This window comes from Cimex lectularius, unplaced genomic scaffold (assembly GCF_000648675.2).
Source record: "Cimex lectularius strain Harlan isolate CLEC.00 unplaced genomic scaffold, Clec_2.1 scaffold214, whole genome shotgun sequence".
Taxonomy (NCBI): Eukaryota; Metazoa; Arthropoda; class Insecta; order Hemiptera; family Cimicidae; genus Cimex; species Cimex lectularius.
This window is the reverse complement of record NW_019392963.1, coordinates 196389-217192: the sequence shown is the minus strand read 5'-3', so window position 1 is coordinate 217192 and position 20804 is coordinate 196389. Positions and strand designations below refer to the sequence as shown.

The following is a 20804-nucleotide window of genomic DNA, read 5'->3' as shown; positions in this document are numbered from 1 at the left end:
CGTCATATCTATCTTTCGGCTCTTGCGTTGAGTCTGCTGACGTTCGTCTTTAATGGCAGCCTCCAATAAGATGTTCATCTCGCTGGGGTACGGTTTCAGCCGGTTCTGTTCTCCGTCGTCTTCACTGTTGTTTTCGTTGTCCTTCAGCAACGGAGTGGCATAGCGCTCCCGGCTGAGATTTCCCTGAGAATACGTCACACTGACTAAACCTTTGTCGGGAGATTGAGTTCTTCTTCTTTTTACAGGGCTTGTCTCCTGAAATATTTCGTTATCCCTCAGTCTAAAAAAGCAATATCAATCAAATGTCCTTCAAGTGTGGCTGTACTCACCATATTAATTCCCGTTTAACGTAAGTACTAATAAATGTTGTATTTTGGCTAAAAAGCTAGACTACACTACATGGGAGAGTTGCTTAGCAACGTTTACTTTTCACTTTTGTTTAAATTTTATAGCTAAATTTTTATATCCAACCCAAAAACGCAAACATATGTTAAGATAAAACCAAAAGCAAAACTGAAAATTGCTGACAATTGTTAAACTAGAAAATAATATCTGTTGGGAATTTTTATCAAATGTTTGGTGCGTTTTCTGCATCTCAATTTTGAGCCAGTTTAGTTGCAAACCATTCTGTGTGAAGGACAGTTTAACATAGCATCTTTGATTATACACGTATGACAGATTAAAACGATCATATAGATAATAACCAGAACAGTATGACCGGAAACTACCAAGCTAATGGTCCATCACCCGGCAGACCTTAACAATTTACCAATAAATTTATTATAATTAAATTTAGTAAATTCTTAACTGAATATCAAACGACAAGTGTTTGACAGATCCAAAACAGAGTCCAGGAGTCCAGACAAATCAGGATAACCGGAAACGACCGAACAACTTATCCTTGAATAGTGGGGACCTTTTATAAGTTTTTTTGATTGATATTTTCATTATTCTATAATAATACATCTAAATACTTGTCCCCCTTACTTGTAAACTAGTTTAACCCAAATATTAAGTTTTTGTGAGATTTCTTCATGTTGCCCGCCAGGTGATGATAACACTCTTTAGTTAATATTTATGAAAGGAATAGGTCGAGATAAAAAAGTCAGTGTCACGAGCAGGATTCGGACCCACGATCTTCGGCTAAATACGCCACTGCTCTACCACTTGAGCTATCGTGACTTCGATCCGCTCGGACATACTCTTTAGTATTCTTTCAAATATGAACACGGAGATGCGGATTACGTGCTGTTTTTTACTAAGTTTATACTCGATCATTCGGGTGCCCAGATACAAGAAATATCAATGTAATGTTTGGGGATGTGTTGATGAATAAACCTATGAAGAGTTCCATCATTGACGACGAAGTCCTCAAGCGTACTGGGAAAGAAAATCAAAATCAAACAGCCAGAGCTCAAAGCACAACTAAAAACAAGTGCACTCACAGTTTCAAGCCAATTAGAACTGTAGAAAAATTAAAAGGCTTGATTTATGGGTGCCTCGTGAGCTCACTGAATGGCAGGAGTTGAAGCGACATGATATATGCGTTTTGTGGCTTCCTAGGCCAAAAATCGAGCTTTTTCATGAAAGAAGAATGAAAAAATGGATTGTGTACGACAATCTGCGTCGGTCAGGTCAGTGGTTAAATGTTCGCGAAAGGCCAACAATGCCAAACCAAATTTTCACCCCAACCCCAAAGTAATTACTCCCAGCTGTCTGAGAGGTGATGAAACTAAAGTTTCATCGTTACAGATCAATCTGGTCTGCCTAGTCTCGCTGGCTTCGCCTGTCAGACGAATTTCGCTATCTACAGTGTGTGAGGAAGAAAATTGTAGGATTCTATGCGTGAAAAAACATCGAATCATGGATACATAATCTAACCCACAGCGGAAGATAAAGAGACGTGCCTGATAAACCAACCCGCCGAGGATACGCAGACCAAATTTGGTTCTTAACTTCTCTTTTTTAAATGTTACACTGTTTACTTTTATTATCAAAAACTATATGAAGGTGGTGAAACTCCATATCTCTCATTCCTTACCGAACATAATCTAACCCTGATCAAACCTAACCTAAACCGATGTTCACTCTCCGTTCGAGAAATCGATTTAAAAAAAATGTATCCAGCCCAAATGTTCATAAAAGAGGCGGCAGAAGAACATTTTTCGATAATTCTTCACCCGTGGCTGAAGATGACCAATGCCGTCCAGAAGAACCTGAAATTTAGTCTTTACCGACCGTTCTGTCCTGCCTATCCTCATTGGGTTGGCCTGTCAGACGCATTTCGCCATCTTCAATGTGCGAGGAAGAAAATAGTAGGAAGAAAATGACCCGATTCCTCCTTGCTATCATCTCATTTTCGAAAAAAAAAAAATCGAATCATGGATATGCAACTTAACATAAGCTGAAAGATGGCGATATGTGCCTGATAGATCAACCCAGCGAGTATAGGCAGAATTTAGTTTATGACTTCTATTTTTTCAATGTTATAACTGTTTACTCTGTTTACTTTAATTATGAAAAACAATATGAAGGTAGCAGAACTCCATCTCTCGTTCCTTACCGTACCTAACCCTAATGGAATTTAACATAAACCCATGCCCACTCTCTATTCAGGAAATCGATGGAAAAAATTGTATACAGTGGCAATATGTTTTGATATGAAATCTCCATCCGTCTCGTCTCGCTGGTTTTGTCTGTCGTCATTCCGCCATTCCGCTATTTTATCAGGACGGACAGAACTGACAGCCCGTTAAATAGAAGTTCTAGCTCGTTCAAATGCGATCTTTAATGTTCAAAAGGAAAATAATATTAGACTAGATTGACAATTAAAAGCGTGGTTCTTCAAAAAGAAAAACGCCAACGGCAAGGAGAATAACCAACTTTGAACTTCTCGATTTTTCCCGCTTTCAATCAATGGTAACTCAATATAGAGTTATTTCGACATTGCGTTAAATTTCAACGTCACGTATTGGAATAAAGAACAAAATTCAAAATTAAATTGAAGTTTGTGAAGAAGCTTTTGTTTTCGTCGTCGCCGTCACGACCGGATATCTGCGCCGGTATTACAACCGAGACATGAAATTGAAAGTACCAAAATAGTTGGAAAATTTCGCGTTTTAACTTTAATTCGGGATTCGACGGAAATAAAAGACTTTTCTTCTCGTTGTAAGGCGAAGTCGAGGACCCTTGGGAGTTTCTTCCGTTTTGGAAATTACCAAATAGTTTTTCTATTTATCACCCAGAGATTGGAAGTTTGCAACCTCCCCGGGATCGCGTTCGCCAGTTCAAAGGCTCTGTCGCCAGTTCCATTTTCCGGTTCAAAAAAGCCCTGGCAGAGTTCCGCCCCCGGGCTGGGAATCGCGAGATGAGGTAGACTCGCCGCCCCCGGATTTCATAGAGCGTCCCTTGGGCCCTTTTCTTAGAAAGAGCGCAAATTGACATGAGACGGGATCCCTCCTCGGCCCCGAGACAGTAGAAGACTTTCATCTGCCTCCGATCGTCCGACCTCCCAGCCGGAGGCAGCGTCCATCCGCCAGCCGGGCCCGGCCCCGCCGCAGCGAACCCCGATTTCTCATCTCATTGCCGGCCGTACGACCTACGAATTGTCATCACGGTGGAGCTGATTTTCCAGATCGAAGGTACGTCTCGCTTTTCGTCCTTTATCCAAAGAGCCTGTTTGTGATATGGTGAGATCCTTTAACTCACCAATTCACTTCCCCTTGCCATTAACCCTTAACTTGGCGAAGAAAAAAAATCGCCATATTTTTTATAAAAAGGGTTAATTAAACCTTGAATTTAACGGTTTATTCCTAAGAAAATTATTTTAAAAAATCCTGAAATGCCCAATTATCCTGGAATTGAATTTTAAACTTCTGTCTCTGTGGATACACTGCCAAGTCCAGTGATGAAAAAAAATCCAAAAAAAGAAAAATCTTGTTTACCTTCTTTTATCTATAAAATCAATTTAAAATCATTGTTATTCTCTAAAGATACATGTAATAAGGTTTAATCAGAATTAATACAAAATTAAAAAGGCAAAAATTGTCGTTTTGTGAGAATATCTACAAATCAAGTAAATTGAGGGGGGTCTTGGATCTTGAGGGTTTTTGCTAATTATCGTCCACAGGAAAAATATCTTGGTCAATTATGTTTAAATGAAGTACTCAATTGTCTTTTTCCGACATTTGGTTTCCTTAGTGGCGAGTAAAATTCACTTCCTCTGCCTCCACTTCTTCAGTGTTGGAAGTCTTTGGAACCGCCATCAGTCTCAATGGACAGTCATTACAAATCAATCCGTACGCCATTCATATAAGATACAAGTAATGAGGTTAATTCATTATTAAAATGAAGGTAAAAAACAAATCAAAAAAGGAATTTTGTACGGAATTCTTAAAGTGTAGTCAGGTATGGGGGTCGTCTTGGATGTTGAAGATATTTGCTAATTATCGTTCACAGGAAAAACAACATGGACAATTATGTTCAAATAAGTTTCTAAATGTTCTTTTTATTACACATTTCTGACATACATTTTCCTTTGAGATGAAGAGCAATATCCTCCGTCTCCACTTCAGTGTTGGTAGTCTTTGGAGCCTCTATCAAGCTCAAGGGACAGTCATTACAAATCAACTTGTGCACCCTTCATATAAGATATAAAGGATAGAAGATAAAAACAAAAAGAAAAAAATTGTAATTTTGAGTGAATTTCTACAAATCAAATCAGTTGTCAGAGGTGGTCTTGGATGTTGACAGTTTTATTAAATTATTGCCCACAGGAAAAACATTTTCTGCAATTATGTTTATATAAAGTTCTTAATTTTTTTCTTCTGACAATTGCTTGCCTCTCAGATGAAGAAAAATCATCTCCTTTGCCTGCACTACACCACCGTTGGTAGTCTTTTGGAGCCCTCAGGCTCAAGGAATAAAGTTCTCCTTTTTCTTTTTCCAACACTTTTCTGACATTTACACGTTTTCACATGTTTTACTCTGTGATGAGGAAAAAATTAACTCCTTTTCCCCCATCTTTTTCAGTTTCGAATTGGAGTTATCAGGCTCACAATATTTTTTAAGTTGGGGATAGAATTTTCTTAACCTGACTTCTATGGTTTGTTTGTAACTTTTCTTTTTTGGACTTGGCAATGTAATATGGTCTTGGTACACTGTGCGATAAACCTAACTTCGTCTCTAAGAGAAAAATAAGTTACACATGGGCTAAATAGACCATTAATACCGAAATCAATCTGTAATATCTTCGAGAACCAAAATAGATTTTTATTGTTTCTTTCAATATTTTGGTGTGTATTTCCATTGCTGAGTTAAGGGTTAAGTACCATCTTTAAGCTATGATATCACAGCAATTTTTATTTTTTACCCATTCCCATGTGGAACCAATATGGCAAAAATAATTGTTATAACTAGTTTTAGTAGTGATTAGATACATCAGTTTTCTGCATCTAAGCTTTCAATTTTATAGTTAAGAGGCATCATGATGAGGTCTGCACCTCAAGAGCTGCTATTAGGTTTTTAATTGAAAGAGACCGGAAACGAATGGATTCAACCTCAAGCTAAGCAATCTTAAGATAGATTTTCTGAAAGCTGCCATCTGTCAATGATCCAATTTTATTCCAAAATTTTACATTTTTACTAATAATAACTGGAAATGAGAGGAAAAAACATAGTGAACATTAAAACACATGTTTATTTACCTCCACAAAGGCTCTGAAAATTGATTGCATTTCGTTTCAGCGCATAGTCATTTTAATATGTAGTTTGGTCGTCTCCAATCATCCTGGTCTGCCCATTCTTGCCGGTTCGGCCTGTCGGATGGGTTACGACATGTCGCCATCATCAGTACTGGGTTTGTATTTTAATACGCTGAGGAATTTATTTGACACAAAAATCAATGAAAGTTTATAGAACAAGGTATTCCTGTCAACTGGATTGAATACCTTATTCTAATACTATGTACTTAACATAAAACATATTAATAGTACAACTGAAGTTGCATCTTGCTATGTGCGGTAATTGAGTAATTAGCCACAATTTTAAATTCATGTTGTGTCTGATTCAAGAATAAATGGCAAAATTATTAATAGCTTTTTATGTATATTATTTAATTAAAGCCTAAACACTAGAAATAACTTTGTATTAGTGTAAGCTAATTATTATTTATGTAGTAAGTATTTAAGTAATATTAAGCAATTAGTTCGACCAAAAACTGGTATTGTGAAATTTGATTATCATTTTATTTGTTGTTTGATTTCAGTTTGCCGCGTCCAGCGCCGTGAAATGGATGATATGGGGATGGGGGATAACTCCCAAGAGCCAGAAATGACTATTACGAATACCAGCAACGATCTGTCTTCAGATTCATCAGATACAATTTTGAATGTATGGAAAATATGCTTTTAAAATTTATTTTGGTTGAAATTGGTACTAGACGTTTAAAAGAAAGGAAAAATATCGCAATCCTCTAAAATCTTTTAATTTTACAAGAAAATCTCATTTTATGGATTTACATAAAACAAAAAAGCTCAGATGTCCAAAAATAAACAGTTAAAGTTTCCAAACTGGACATTTGTTAGAAATGATAAAGTTGGGGTGTGTATATTGTTTAATGTTTTTAAAAGATAGTTCTTACTCACAGTTTGTTGTTTTCAGCTATCCGGATTTCAAGCTTAAAGATCATCATCAGGTTGAAGTATGTGGTAACTCCTTCATGCTTGAAATCCGGAAAGTTGTAAACAACAAACTGTAAGTAGAAACTATCTTTTAAAAATACTGGACATTTTGTGTTTAAAATAAAACAAATTCTTTTAAACGAGTTAAAAAAAATCACTTCAAATTGTCCTTTTTTAACATTATTAATTTTGTTATCTCCCTTCTGGTTTAATGACTGATTCTATCCTTTTTGTGGTATAAATAGTTAATAAATTCAAAGTGAATGTTGGGCATGTTGTCCCAGTCCTCCAATGGCAGCTTCAGCATAGCTAGGGTAGCTAAGGTACTCAAAGACACATGTTGCCTTATGTCACCAAGCATTATCATGACTTAAAAGGCACAATGAGGTCTTTTAGAATCATCTCCACATACCTTCAGGCATTCAACACTCATTCTTATATTGCTAACAACTTGCTTCACAAGAAATGCCATAAACATGATCGACCTAACTTAACATTACCCATCTCTAACTTAACCTAAATATTACTAACCATTTTTAACCTAACTTAGCTCTATTCCTAATCCTAACTAACCTTACCTAACCATTCTTAAGTCACATAGCATCTGGCTATGCACTCATATTGTGACTGTGAAGGGTCTCATCTCATTAATGGAGGGAAAAAAATAAACTCGCATATTTTCTGTATCGTCCTGAAGTTAACCCAACTTAGCCTAACCTAACCCATCTTTAACCCTAAACCTAATCCTTACCCTACTTAACCTAACCATACCCACCCATCTCCAATTTTGAAATTAATATGATTTATTTTAACATTGATATGACCAAAATGGAGCAAGGATGAAAGGGCCAAACTACCTAGTAAAAAGCACCAAGGGAGACTTCCTCATCTCAGTCATGCAATTGACCTTTGTGTGCACCAAATATTCAAGTATAGTAGCAGATTCTCACATAACCAGGGATCATGGTTGGAATTACATCCATTAACTTCAGCTCCCAGTTGTATAAAAAAGCCTTGTAAAAAAAAAAAAATAAAAAATAAAAATAAAAGGTTGGCCTGTCCTGCGGAATTGAAGGAACTAGTTGACAAATTTGCAAAAGAAAGAGCGGTAAACATTCATTAGACTAGAATCGCTATTAAGCGCACCATAAGCTAAATTTAAAACTGAAAAAAATATCTAAAATGAAAAAAATGATAATTTACTAACCTATAAAAAATAAGTGTATTAGGAAAAAAAAATTATAATAACCTCTCCAATTCACAAACATGAACCCAAAACCACCAAAAATTACAGTGCTTCTGAAAATAATAACTATCCCTAACCTTGTTCTAACCATTCCTGATGTAACCTAACCCAACGCATGTTCACGCCGTGGCAATGCGAAAAAGTCATGCAAAATATTTGTTTATCTGCAAAAAACATATCTTGTTAACAAGATCTAATAAATTAATAATACTTTTTCCATTCTTCTAGTGGGCATTTTTACTCTCTCAGTTCGCTTCTAACAGTTGGCTCTGAGATTGATAGCAACTGCCAGGTTCTAATTGCTGGAATTTGTTCGATTACTCTTTCAGTTAACTTGAATTTTAATAAAACAGTCTATGGCATTGGTGATCCTGGGACACTTTTAATTTCGTCTCGAGTGTTTTTCATTCCAAGGTTGTGTGCACTTTTTTATGGCTCTTGAAACCGATAAATAATGAATTTCAAAGAGATTAGTGATGTAATGATGAGTAATGATTCTGACTGATTCAACACGGCTTAAACGACTCATTTCACGAACAAAATTAACAGAGTAAAGATAATTGGGAAAACTTGATGCATAGGCTAACTAACCTAACACATTCCTAATCCTAACATAACTCCCTAACTCTATCACCTAATTTAATCCTTCCCTAACCACATCATCTAATTTAATCCATTCCTACCCCTAAAATAACCTATCTTAAGCTGTCCCTAACATTAACCCTATCTAACTCATCCCTATTCCAAACCTTAATCATACCTAACCTAACCCATCATATCATGGGATAAAATTTTAATTTTAATTTGCTAATTACAGTGATATGACTAATCCCCAAATCTTGTTACAACAAGTAAAAACAAAACATGGATTAGAGCTGCTATTAATCTTTTTTTCTTTGTTTGGTTGTTGATGTGGAATTGACATAAATTTTCTTTTCAGATTTCTGTTAACCTTAGTATGTCTGCTAGTAATAGTGACCTACTTCTGCAGCAAGGATCCATCGAGGGTCAAGCTATGGTGCCTATGGAAGTTCTGTATTCTCTGTAAGTTCAACTTCTGTTCTGCAATACTTATACTTTTTTTAGATTACTTACTGTTAATTTATTAATTTACAGGATGCAAGAAGGTGGGATTAGGGCGCGCTTGAATCCCGAAGTGTCTGCTCTCATAGTGAGCGAATTGCTCAGGTAAAATTTTGCCTTAGTGCATGAATTTCTATCCTTCAAGATTTAACTGACATATTATAATTAACAACAACCTGATAATCAAAGACAAAATGGATCAAATGTCTCCAAAAATAAAAAATAATTTAAACTTAAATTGCGGCTTGATTTGAAAACTATTACTTGAGGTTTGCTTTTGTAAGATTAAAACCAATTTTATTGTTTGACAAGTTGTAATTAAAATGTTCAAAGCAAGGTCTCAGTCTTAATTAATTTCTACAATACTGAAAATTAGTAATTAATTTTAAAACCTAATCTTATTATCTTAATATGTCTGTCCTAATCTTATTATATTAATATTTTAAAATCGTAAATATGTTGTCAGCATGTTGTTATGTCTACAAAAAATTTTAGGCTCAGTGAATCAGATAGCAATACAACCAGTGATGATGAGGACTACGTGCCTCCATCTCGTGGGTTAACTATCTCTCAGATAAAACGTCTGCCTGCTTATAAGTGAGTAATTAGTATGACCAAAAGAAAGATTTTGTTAGCGCCAGTTATTAAAAATAAAATAATTCAACTGATATCTTGTCTTTAATAGATACAAAGCAAAAAAGCATAAGTGTCCCCAGACAAAATGCCTTATCTGCTTAGCTGATTTCAAAACAAATCAATTCTTACGACGGCTACCTTGCCTCCATCAGTTCCATCGTGGATGTGTTGATAAATGGTTGAAGGTAAAGTTTACAAATAATTTTTATCTTTATTTATTTATTTCTTTTATGTAACTTGTTTTATGTAACATTTTTACCAAATGTTTATTTAATATGTTCCTTTAAAACCTGGTTGATAAAATTTTGACCGACTGGTTTGTTACTAAACTGAACAAACTATCATGATCAAAGTTATATGAGGGTAAATCAAATATAAATAAGACTGTTTAAAATGACCAAGTATACATTACATTTTTAAGATAAACTCGTGCTTTGGAAATACGTTTTTTCTAGTGGATTGGGAGGTTTTTGATCATAAAATAAAAGTTGCCCGAATAGGCAATTTCTCACAAAGTCTTCCATGTCCACATCATTTCAGAATTGCTGTCCTTCTACTGCTTTTTTTTAATGCGCCCAAAGGGGTAAAAATAATATGGTGGTCAGGTTTGTGGGAGGATGAAAAGGTGGATTCCAATTCATTTCCTCAAATTTTGAACCGGTTAGAGCTACCGTATTTGATGTTGTATGTACGTTTTGGAATGATAAGCATCTTACTCAAAAGTTCACACTAATAAGCAGCATATTGGCAATGCTCATATAAAGGTGGCTCCAGACATGGAGCCAAATGCCGATTGCTGCCGAATATTTGCTAAGTCTCGAGATGCTCATCTTGGCATTCACCAAATAGTGTGCCTACACAAATGCGGGTTTGTACAAGTATGTGTGGAAACAGCGAATATTCGCCAAGTGCCTTGTGAGTCCTCAACTTACTACAAATCGTGATGGACAACAGTGAAGTCAAATTATTGGTTCAGCTTGATCGAGGAACTCCAAGACTGTAAAGTTGGGTCAAGAGAAATAACTGCGAAGCACTGAATACTATTGCTCGGCGAATAACAGAGCACCCAACCCCACTAATCGGAATTCGGCAAACCTTTGCTCAGCAGGCACATTTGGCGAATCCTGCATGTCTGGAGCCACCTTAAGAAATCAATATGCTAAATGTCAAGCCGATAAAAAAAATGGAGCTTCCTCCTCCAACCTTTGCCATATTGCCTTCTGTAGACTCAGGTGTGTAATGATGCACCCAGGTGACAATTCTAGTCAAACTCTTCTTCTGCAAAGCTGAAAGCTCCAGGCAGACCTGTAAATGTTTCGACTTCTGTTCTGCTGTCAAACCCCAACTGATACAATCTTTATGGAACTCTTCTGAACAGGACAGTGATGTTTTCCATCAATTTACAATCTTCCTTGAATTTCCTATGCCAGGCGATCACTCAAGCCCTAGAAACCCTCTTTGAACTTAGGAGTCATTGTTTAAAATTTTTTTGCAGGTTTTATGCCTTTATGAATGTGATATTTAATAATAATGCATTGTTCAGTGCTGAGTTGCACCTGTTGCTCTGTCATCGTAAGGCTATTATAGAATAGGTCATAACAAGACAACCACCGGCTCTACTCAATCATGTCAAATATAATAAAAGTCGCCTGCTCATTTTAAAATTACACTTTCAGAAACACAAGTCTTAACAAAGTTTATATTTTTATATACCTTCATAGTTTAAAACATTTTAACGAACTAATGTAAAAAGTAATGCATGTATTTATCTTCATCAGATAGAAAACTTGAAAAGAAAATTTACTCTGGGAAAAAATTTATACTGTCGATTGTTTGATTAATCATTGTCTTTATTTTACAGCGTAATAAAAAATGCCCAATCTGCAGATGGGAAGCAGTTCCAAAATATATCCGAGCAGTGGATATTCAAGCATGATTTGGTTTCTTTCTCATCCTTCCACACTTATAATTCAGTTGCATTCCGTATTTGTGATGTTTCTTTTCATTGTGCATTGAAAAATCAATTGACTTTAAAGCTAAAGTTAACCAACATATATATAATTGTATAGTGGTTATTATAACTTTCAAGATTGTATGAAGACGAATAGTGCAGTACACTCTTGCCAATCCTTTTAATATAAAATGTTCAGTTTTTTAAATTATAATTATGTTTGTAATTTCATTCATAGTTTCTCTATATGTGTGTTGGTAAGAAAAGTGAACTGTCATTAAAAATGACAACTGGTTTAAATGTATTATTGTGTATTTTTTGAAGTTCATGTGTTTGGAAAACATCTACCAAAATGTCAGGTTGTGAAAAAAAAATGAATGAGATTTTATTTAGAAAGAATATTCAAAGAAACTTAAATAGTGATAATTGTGATGAAGGCAGTCTTTCCTATATTATGATACTATGTTGTAACAAAATTCAGTCGTTTCACTTCAACCTATTTTGAGTCAGTAATAATTCAGTCTCCTTTCCCTTTACCTTGGTGAGTATTCAGTTCAAAAAGTTAAAAACTATTTTTTATCATGAGCTTACAAGTGTTAACTACAAAAACCTCAACTAATCTTTGAATTCTAATCAAAATTTTAGTACAATTGAGTATAACTTTTTGTAAGTAAATCAAATGGAGGAAAAACCAGACATTTTGTTACAACTTAGTATAATTGTTAGAGTTTAGTTTTCTTACATTTTTCCTTGTATTTATATTTTTAAGTTCAGTTTTTCTTTTTGAAATGTAATTAACTGAGATTAGTGAGATTGCACTGTTTACATTCAAACAGCAACTACTTTATAATGAATGTGGTTGTTCTGTTAGTGAGAAGCCCTCTTTAACTATATACAGTTCGCGGTTCTAGAATTTAAAAAAAAATTAATTCATGACAGTAAAAAAATTTTATATATTTTTATAAAATATTTGCCACAACTTGAATTTTGTCTTGTCAGATTTAAATTGTTAAGCAGATTGTATGTACTCTTGTCATTTGAAGATAGCTGTACTCTTTTTTCAGAAACAGGTGTTTCACTTATTGTAAACAAATATATTTATATTGGTGTTTAACTTTATTGTATTACTTTATTGAGTCAGGATGAAGAAAGTCTAAGCTTACCACTTGGTTTTCTTTTTAATCAAAACAGAGAAAGAAGAATGAAATGCCCCTTGAACTGGGTGTAGTTTGCCCTAATTTTTTTTTGTATAGGGCCTTTTATAGTTGAAAGTAATCGTATTGTACAATACTGGATATTCTGTACAAATTTCTCAATTATGTTATATGTTAAATTATTTTTATAAATAGCTTTTGTTGTCCTCTAATGATTAGTTTACATTCAAATTTATTTCTTTAACCAAAAATTGTATATTTTTATATTTCCAATAAAATGTTACCACAGTAAAATAGTATTTTGAATCTAAATTAAGATTATTTATTGTATATTATTGTGTTTGAACATCAGTTATCTATCACTGCAATGGCCGAGTAGTTAGGGCGTCTAGCTTTCATTCACTACACTAGCGATCCTAAGTTTGAATCCTTGATTGAAATTAATTTGTAAAAAATACTGTAAAGTTTTTCTGACACTGTATGACAAGAATTATTTTACTTTTTTAAAATACTTTTTATTTTATTATCATATTTAATAAAGGATGGTTGATTTATAAAACACTTGTTACCTCCCAGGTTTGTATAATTGTGTTTACATCAAACTAATGGTAATATCTGCCGTAATTTTTAAATCATTATATCTTAGTCCTGAGGAAGGTAAAATATAAATTTAAAGTTTGGTAATTGATAAGTATCTCACCACAGGGACCACAACCCTGATACACTACCCATCATAAATTAAAAATTTTGCTTGTCAATAATATCATATTTAATAAAGATATTTTGTTTTGATGCACCCAGAGGTCTCCCAGGGTTGTTAATGTGAAAAGCACCACGTATTTTTGCCATTTTAAAATACACTTTTGAGATGGAGACACATTTTTATGGGGTTGAGATTGGAGAATGGGGTCTATTATGTTTTTGGGAAAAAGTACTGGATTCCCAACAAAACACATTTTATGCCAAATGACAGGTTAGGTGTATTAAGTTTAGGGATAAGGATGAGTTAGGTAAGGTTAATGTTTGGGATACATTCAATTAGGTTAAGCTAGGGTTAGGGTTTGCTATGTTAAGTTAGCCTATGTATCAATTTTTCTTAATTCCCAACACTGTCAATGTCTATCCATGAGGAATCAGTTAGAATCATCAATTTCATCATAAAATCAGTAATCTTGTCATTCATTATTCGTCAGTTTCAGATTGGGAGTCACTCGAGGCGTCCTAAAATCACCAATGCTGTACATGACAGATTCTGGCAGTTAAAAAGTTGATCTCTGGTATCATGGGAAAGTAAACTCTGTAGGAGAGGGCTGAGAGAGTCAAATGTTAAGATTGGCCAATGAAAGACCTTCTACACACCACAAACTTAAGAATTGCAAGAAAACACCGATCATGGACTGTAGAGGAATGGAAAAAAGTTGTATTAGCATGGATATGTTTTTGCAGATGATACACAATTTTTCAAGCATGTCTATTCGAGTGTGCATGGGTTGTGTTAAGGCAGTTTAGGTTAGGTTATGTTAGGATTAAGGATAGATTGATTACATTAGCCCTTAAATCAATTTCTCTTAATTCTCTTTACCCTGTCAATTTTGTTTGTGCCATGAGTCGTTTAATCCATATTGGTTCAGCCAGAATCACCACTCTCATCATTACATCACCAACCTTAATATGTATAGGAATGAAAAAAGTTCTATTAGCATGGATATGTTTTGGGGCTGATTATACATTTTTTGTAAGACTTCGAGTGTACATGGTTGGATTATGTAGGTTTAGGATTATCTTAAGGTTAGAGAAGGGTTTGTTATGAAAGTTATCAATTGTGTTTTTATTTATTTTGTCTAATACACTTATGAAGTAGTAGGTTAATAAATTCTACTTTAAAGTCATTTTAGGCAAAAGAATAATATTTTTCTTTCCGCTCATTTGCTTATTGTCTATTTGGTGTTTGCTGCTCTTTCTTTCTCAAGTTTGTCAACTAGTTATTCAATTCCACAGGCCAACTTTTTATTATTTTTACAAAGCTTTTTGAATAACTGGGAGCTGAATGTAATGGATGGAATTCCAACAATGATTGACTTGAGAATCATATCTTCCTGGTGCTTTTTACTAGGAATTGCTTTGCTACTACCTTTCATCCTTGCTCCCTTTTGGTCATATCAATGTTAATATAAATCATAATAATGTAAAGATTAGGAATGTGTTAGGTTTAGGTTTAGGTTAGGCTGGGTTAGGTTCTGGATGGTTTCAGTTACATATCCATGTCTTCATGTTTTTCTGTGGAGTGGAGAAGATATGCAAGTGTAAATTTTTTTTTCACAGATCAGATGACACCGTTAACAGTCACAACAATGTGCAATAGTCTGGAGAAGCCATTGAAAACAATGCAACCGGTGTTGGAAATTGTTGAATTTGGAGTAGAGGTCTATTATGTTCTGGTATGGCTTTTATTGGAAGGCATGCACCAAGTGTTGCCTTGAATTTGTTAAGGTATTTGGAAATGAATCCAAAAGATCGCATAATGTCTTTTATACCATGATAATAGGCAACCATGATGATGATTACTAGGGGTTTGTGCCCCCCATGCACTGCAGCCTTCTGGGTTAATGTATCTCCCTAGTTCCCTAGTTCAGTGCACTTGACTCAATCCTTCTTCTCAGAAGTTTTAGGTCATTGACTGTCACTGCTACGATATCATTCCCTGGGTTTTTATTTGAATCCTAGGTTATGTCTCCATTGAGCCATTGCTTCGCATTTGAATATGATATGGGTGGCTGTATCTTCTTCCTCATTGCATAATCTGCAAATGGGATCATCTTTGAATGTGCCCATGTTATGTAGATGTTTTCTCAGATCCCAGTGACCGGTTAATTGTTCTATCACTCCTCTGATTCTGATAAGCAACTATAGTTTACTAGTGTTTCTGGTACATTTGATGCCACTCCTTCTTTTGCAAGATTGTCAACTAGTTTTCCCTCAATCCCCTCATGTATTTGCATTTTTTTTACATGATTTTGGAGACTGAAACCTAAAACCAACTTGGGATCTGAAGGCAATGCTTTTAATTTACTCAATGATTCCTGGCTACTTGCACATTCCGCAGAGGTCAACTGTCCCTCAGTTGGAAGACTGTAAGGACGAAGGTCTGACCTGACGTTTTACTAAGTATTTAGTCCTTTCTCCTTTGCTCCATGTTGGTCACGTCAATATATATCATAGTTACTCTCAGCTTCTAAATTTGGGAGATTTTACAAAACTATCGGGTTTACTGGTCTGACTTTAACCGGTGATTTTGTAAAGACCTACAGTTTATAACATAAGGTATTAGTAAGCACGCGTTTTCATAGAACCGACTCTGCCTGCTGCCTTGTCCGTTGTGAATTTACTCGTTGCCATGACAGATGCCTGTGTTCATTTGAAATCGCCGTTCGTGTGAAACCGTCTGTGTGAAATGTCGAGTCGGAAACTTAAAAAAGCTCTGGCGAAGAAATTCGCCGAAGCCGAACTTGCTAAAATGGCGAAGGCGCAAGTGCTTCGTTTAAGCCGACAGTACAAAGTCATGGAAGGAAGCCGGCTCACCTACGAAGAGGACATGAACATACAGTTGGCTAAGCAGAAGTAAATCGACAGAAACAATTTTTTAATAACGATTGTGTATTGTTATCTAATTATATACTTGCAAAGATTAATATTTATGTTTACCCCGAAGAAGTACGAATATTTGCGAGACTTTCGTTTAGCGCAAACTGCTCATTTCCGATTTTTGCTAGACATTTTTAGAGTTTTGCTTATTTTCTTCAGATAAATAATTAAATCGTCTATCGAAGATTTCTGGAGACATTGAACTTCTCCTGCCCCCGAATTGCCTTTTCTATTAACATCATGCTATCCACAAATTGGATTGGTCGATTTTAACTGTGGACTTCTTTAATTTTGAAAAATATTTTCCTCTACCGACGTTAAATCTAGATTTTGGAAGTTTGTGTCATCAAACGCCTTAATTATTTTTTCAGACTATCATGGACCATTTCTGTTTTCGTTGGCTTGTAGATTTCTAGAAAGAATGATTCCAGAGAAATAGTTTACATCTAGCTTTTAACTATGCGAAAGCCTAAAAAACAGATGGAAATCCAGCAATTTTACGTTAGTTTTTCTCCTTAATTTTATGTTTAACAGTTATCACCCTCACCTACTATGGCTGACTGAAGAAAATTCAATGGTCTGTTGCACTTTCACACTATGCATGATCATCTTCGATTATTGATTGCTATTTCACGTTTGACTTAATATGTATGCCATACCTGTCCTATTGTACAGCTATAGATAACGAGTAAATAAGGTGTATGTTAATAAGGTATATATATTCAATGTCGTTTAACATGGATCTTCATTTGGGATGGATAAACAAATTTTCGTTTGTGTGACCATTTTTGCGTCATAGATTGAGTTGATGTGGGTTAGTTTAGAGTTAGAGTAAGGTCATATTAGGTAAGATTAGGGACGGGTTAAGTTAGGTTAGATTTAAAGTTAGGTTACGTTATGTACAGTAAGAGACGTGTTTGGTTGGGTAGAGTTTGTGTTAGAGACGAGTTAGGTTAGGTAGTGTTAATTCTACGAAGCTCCTTTGCCAAGAGTCATATAATAAGGAACCCCATTCTTTGTAATGAATACTTTGAATAGTCCATTATATTTAGTGGTCTATTGACCAAATTACTTCTTTCGATTACTTAATCTTTCTATGTAAGGTTTGGGTTAAATGAAAAAGTTAGTGTGATGAGCGGGATATGAATCCACAACCTTCAGCTAAATACGCCGCTGCTCTAACCACTTAAGCTATCATGACTATATTGTGTAGTGATTGTACTAAATATTTGACTAAGAATTCTGACCCCCTTCCACATGCACTACTTGAAATCCTAAATAATAATGCAAATGTAAACAGGCTTGAGCCTTTTTATATGTAGTTTTTGAATATGCCATTCATAATGTGATGATGTAGCTAATGGTCGGAAGGTTGGTGTGGCTGGAGGTGACGGGCTACCTATGCTCGGCAAGTGAACCCTGTTCTTGATGTATAAGATTGTTCTCAACCAATGCAGAACTGAAATCAATATTACAAACAGCTAGTCAACATATTGTTTTTTAACATGGAAATATTTTTGGCCTAGATACACAGTTTTTCCTTTAATCAATTTTGCATTACCAATTGTAGAGTTAGGTTAGGTAGGGTTAGAGGCAGGTCAGGATTAGATACGGTTAGGTTAAGTAAGATATAGTTAGGGTTAGAATTAGGGAGGCATTGGGTCAGGCTTTTGTTTTTGTTTTATGTTGTTACAACAGAGCTAAAGTATTGCATGTAACTTTCTTGTCTTTATGAATTTTGTATTACAACATTTTACTACTGGAGAAGCAATCACACTTCTCACTCACATTCAATAGGGAGGAAACTGTGAGGCCATTGGGGCTTAAATGCCTTAGAGGATGAAAAGGCGAGGATTAGAGGGTTGTGATGACGGACCAGAGTTTTATGCATCAATATGACACTGAGTGGGACAAATGGGATCTGAGGTCTGTGAGGTTACAATTGGATACAATACATAGAAGCTTTGGGCAATGGTTCAAAGGATTGTGGACTGGATTGGATTATTTGGAGTTTGGAATGCTTTAAACCCCACAGTTCAATTAAATCTTTCAGCAATGTAAAGTCCCAAATAGTGGATGAAATTGGTTGGTGGGAGAGGAACAGAGTTATAGTAAATTAGAGGAGAGGTGGGAAAGTTATTTACTGGGATTTGGTTTTGTTCAATCTGATATTTAATTTCGTGAACCATTCGAACCAGGTTAGGATTAGGGTTAGGCTTAAGTTATATTAAGTAGGATTAATTCTGCCAAGCTCCTCAAGAGTCGAAAGTTCAGTTGTAAGCTATGTTTGAATTTGAATATTTTGCTTGTTTCGTTATTATTTTTAGGCTAAGTTGTATGGATTTATATTTTGAATACATGCAATAGAATTAGGTTGTACAAAGTTTATTATCCACTCCCAAAAACCAAATGATTCAGGGCTCAACTTGCACATTTACAAGAAGAAAAGGAAAACCTAAGTACAATAGGCAATTTGACGACAGTTCAGACTGTAAAAATTAAAGATAAAGATTTTAAAAAAAGACTTCTTCTTCTTCTTGAGCAAAAGGTCAGTTAAACCTAGGTACTGTTTATGTAAATTATAAGATAAAGTAAAGGCAGGCTTTTAGACAAAGCTGGAGAAGGATGTAAGATCGGCACGCAGTGATTTAAGGGAGACGAGGTCACAATTGTTAAAAGCAGACCATGAGTTGCTATTACTAAGGGCAAAAAAGAAATCTGGATCAAAAGGAAACCAACACATAAGCCATGATTTAATCAAACGAATGAGCTTACTAGAAACTAAACTGAGCATTGTAAGTTCTACACTTTATAACACAATTTAATACTCATTGTAGCCGATTTCAGGCTCACATAGAACTGAATAAAGTTATGACGAAAAATGGAAGGCTACGAGAGGAAATAGAACATCTACTTAAGGAAAGATGTCGGTTTAAAAAGCTTCTAGATGACCAGTTAAAACTGTTGAAAGCTGGTAAAAAATCTATGTTAGACATGATAGAACAATCATCTATCGCTTTCGAACACAGGTTTCAACTAGCATTAAATTTCATGTTAATATTAATGTTTAATTTTATTTAATCCTTTTAGAGAAGAGTCCCAAGCAAAATTGGATGCCCTCAATGAGAAAAGCATATCGCTCAAAGAAACGCATACACAGCAAATGAGAGATTTGGATAGACTTCTTTACACGGATACAGAAAGGGTGCAATTTTTAACCATAAAAGGCCAATACAGAATGAGTACAGACCAAAATTCAAAAAAAGAAGCCGGTGGTTTAATAAGAAAACAGGATATAGAGAATTTAAGAAGTATTTATAACACCGTCCTTCTCGGCATCTCCCCATACACGGAAGGTGAAGAAAAAATAGACTCAATATGCGAAGCCTTCAAAACAAACGAGGATGAAAATTTTGCAATATTCAATTATGTCAATGAAGTAAACTGTGAGGTAATGGGCTTTAATCCCTATAAAATGAATGTTTATATTTTGTTTAATTAATTTGTATTTGCAGGCTGAGAGCTTGCATGATGCAGCTAAAGTTGTTAAAAAAAAGATAGAAAAGGAAAGAGCTTTGAAGGTAGAGAGAGTGGCCCAGCAGTCTGAAGACGTACGAACACTGGGAATGGAACTGGCTAAGGTTCAAGAGGAAATAGATGAGCTGGAAGTAAGGAAAAACAGAGTCGCAAACCATCTGTCTATTGTGACAAGCCAATTAAATGGAATTGTATCCAAAGTTCAGTGCCATTCGTCTCCTTTTTACAACTTGCTAGGTATTATTTGACCTGAAATATCAAGTTGAACTTCAATAATAATATCCTCTCATTTTAGGTGACAATACATGTGTTAATCTTAACAACGTCCATTTGTTTCTTCTCGTCTTGGAAAAACAAATTATGCGTATTATGAAAAGAATCATGGACAGGGAGAAATGCCTTACATTAGAGGAACAACTTGCATCAAAAGATTCAATAAGTAAAGCCTCATTACGGAAGCATAAGTTACGCCTGAGTCGTAAAAAATTAATCACTTCTCCGATTCCAGAATAATATCTTTCTGTGATGTTATTATTATTAATTTTTTTTTATAAAAACCTATTTTAGTAAATTAGCAATAAAAATATTTTATATATTTCCTATATATATATTTCCTATTTCCTATTGATAGGAGTTAACTATGTTGGGTAGGGTTAGGTTAAGTTAGGTATCTTCGCTTATAGTGTGATTGCCTGGGCTAATAAATTCAAACAAAACAAAGAGAACTCCCAAAAGTACAAGTATTTGTGTCACTTGAGCAATGAGGACATGTCCCACAGTAGGTATGGACAAAATATTCCAAGAAGACAAGAACATGCTAAGGAGAGAATATCCAATACTCATCGGTCCTAAAATATACATGAATTTGTATATTT

The 20804-nt window shown here is 35.0% G+C and overlaps 2 protein-coding genes across 4 annotated transcripts; both read left to right on the top strand.

Moving 5' to 3' along the window:
• The first annotated feature begins 3240 nt into the window (after window positions 1–3240).
• On the top strand, window positions 3241–13044 carry LOC106671101 (NEP1-interacting protein-like 1). The gene is made up of 7 exons (XM_014401925.2): window positions 3241–3641; window positions 6266–6390; window positions 8867–8970; window positions 9043–9114; window positions 9505–9606; window positions 9695–9830; window positions 11507–13044. The coding sequence occupies exons 2-7, from the start codon at window positions 6289–6291 to the stop codon at window positions 11579–11581; spliced, it is 591 nt and encodes a 196-aa protein (XP_014257411.1). The 5' UTR covers window positions 3241–3641; window positions 6266–6288; the 3' UTR covers window positions 11582–13044.
• Window positions 13045–16385: 3341 nt separating this feature from the next.
• On the top strand, window positions 16386–20449 carry LOC106671081 (coiled-coil domain-containing protein 63). 3 transcript variants are annotated; one of them, XM_014401888.2, is made up of 6 exons: window positions 16386–18940; window positions 19002–19187; window positions 19240–19421; window positions 19483–19843; window positions 19908–20166; window positions 20225–20449. In XM_014401888.2, the coding sequence occupies exons 2-6, from the start codon at window positions 19158–19160 to the stop codon at window positions 20440–20442; spliced, it is 1050 nt and encodes a 349-aa protein (XP_014257374.1). In that variant the 5' UTR covers window positions 16386–18940; window positions 19002–19157; the 3' UTR covers window positions 20443–20449. The 3 variants fall into 3 exon arrangements, with proteins under 3 accessions (XP_014257374.1, XP_024085268.1, XP_024085267.1); XM_024229500.1 differs by having other exon boundaries at window positions 19230–19421; XM_024229499.1 differs by having other exon boundaries at window positions 18990–19187.
• The last annotated feature ends 355 nt before the right edge of the window (window positions 20450–20804 follow it).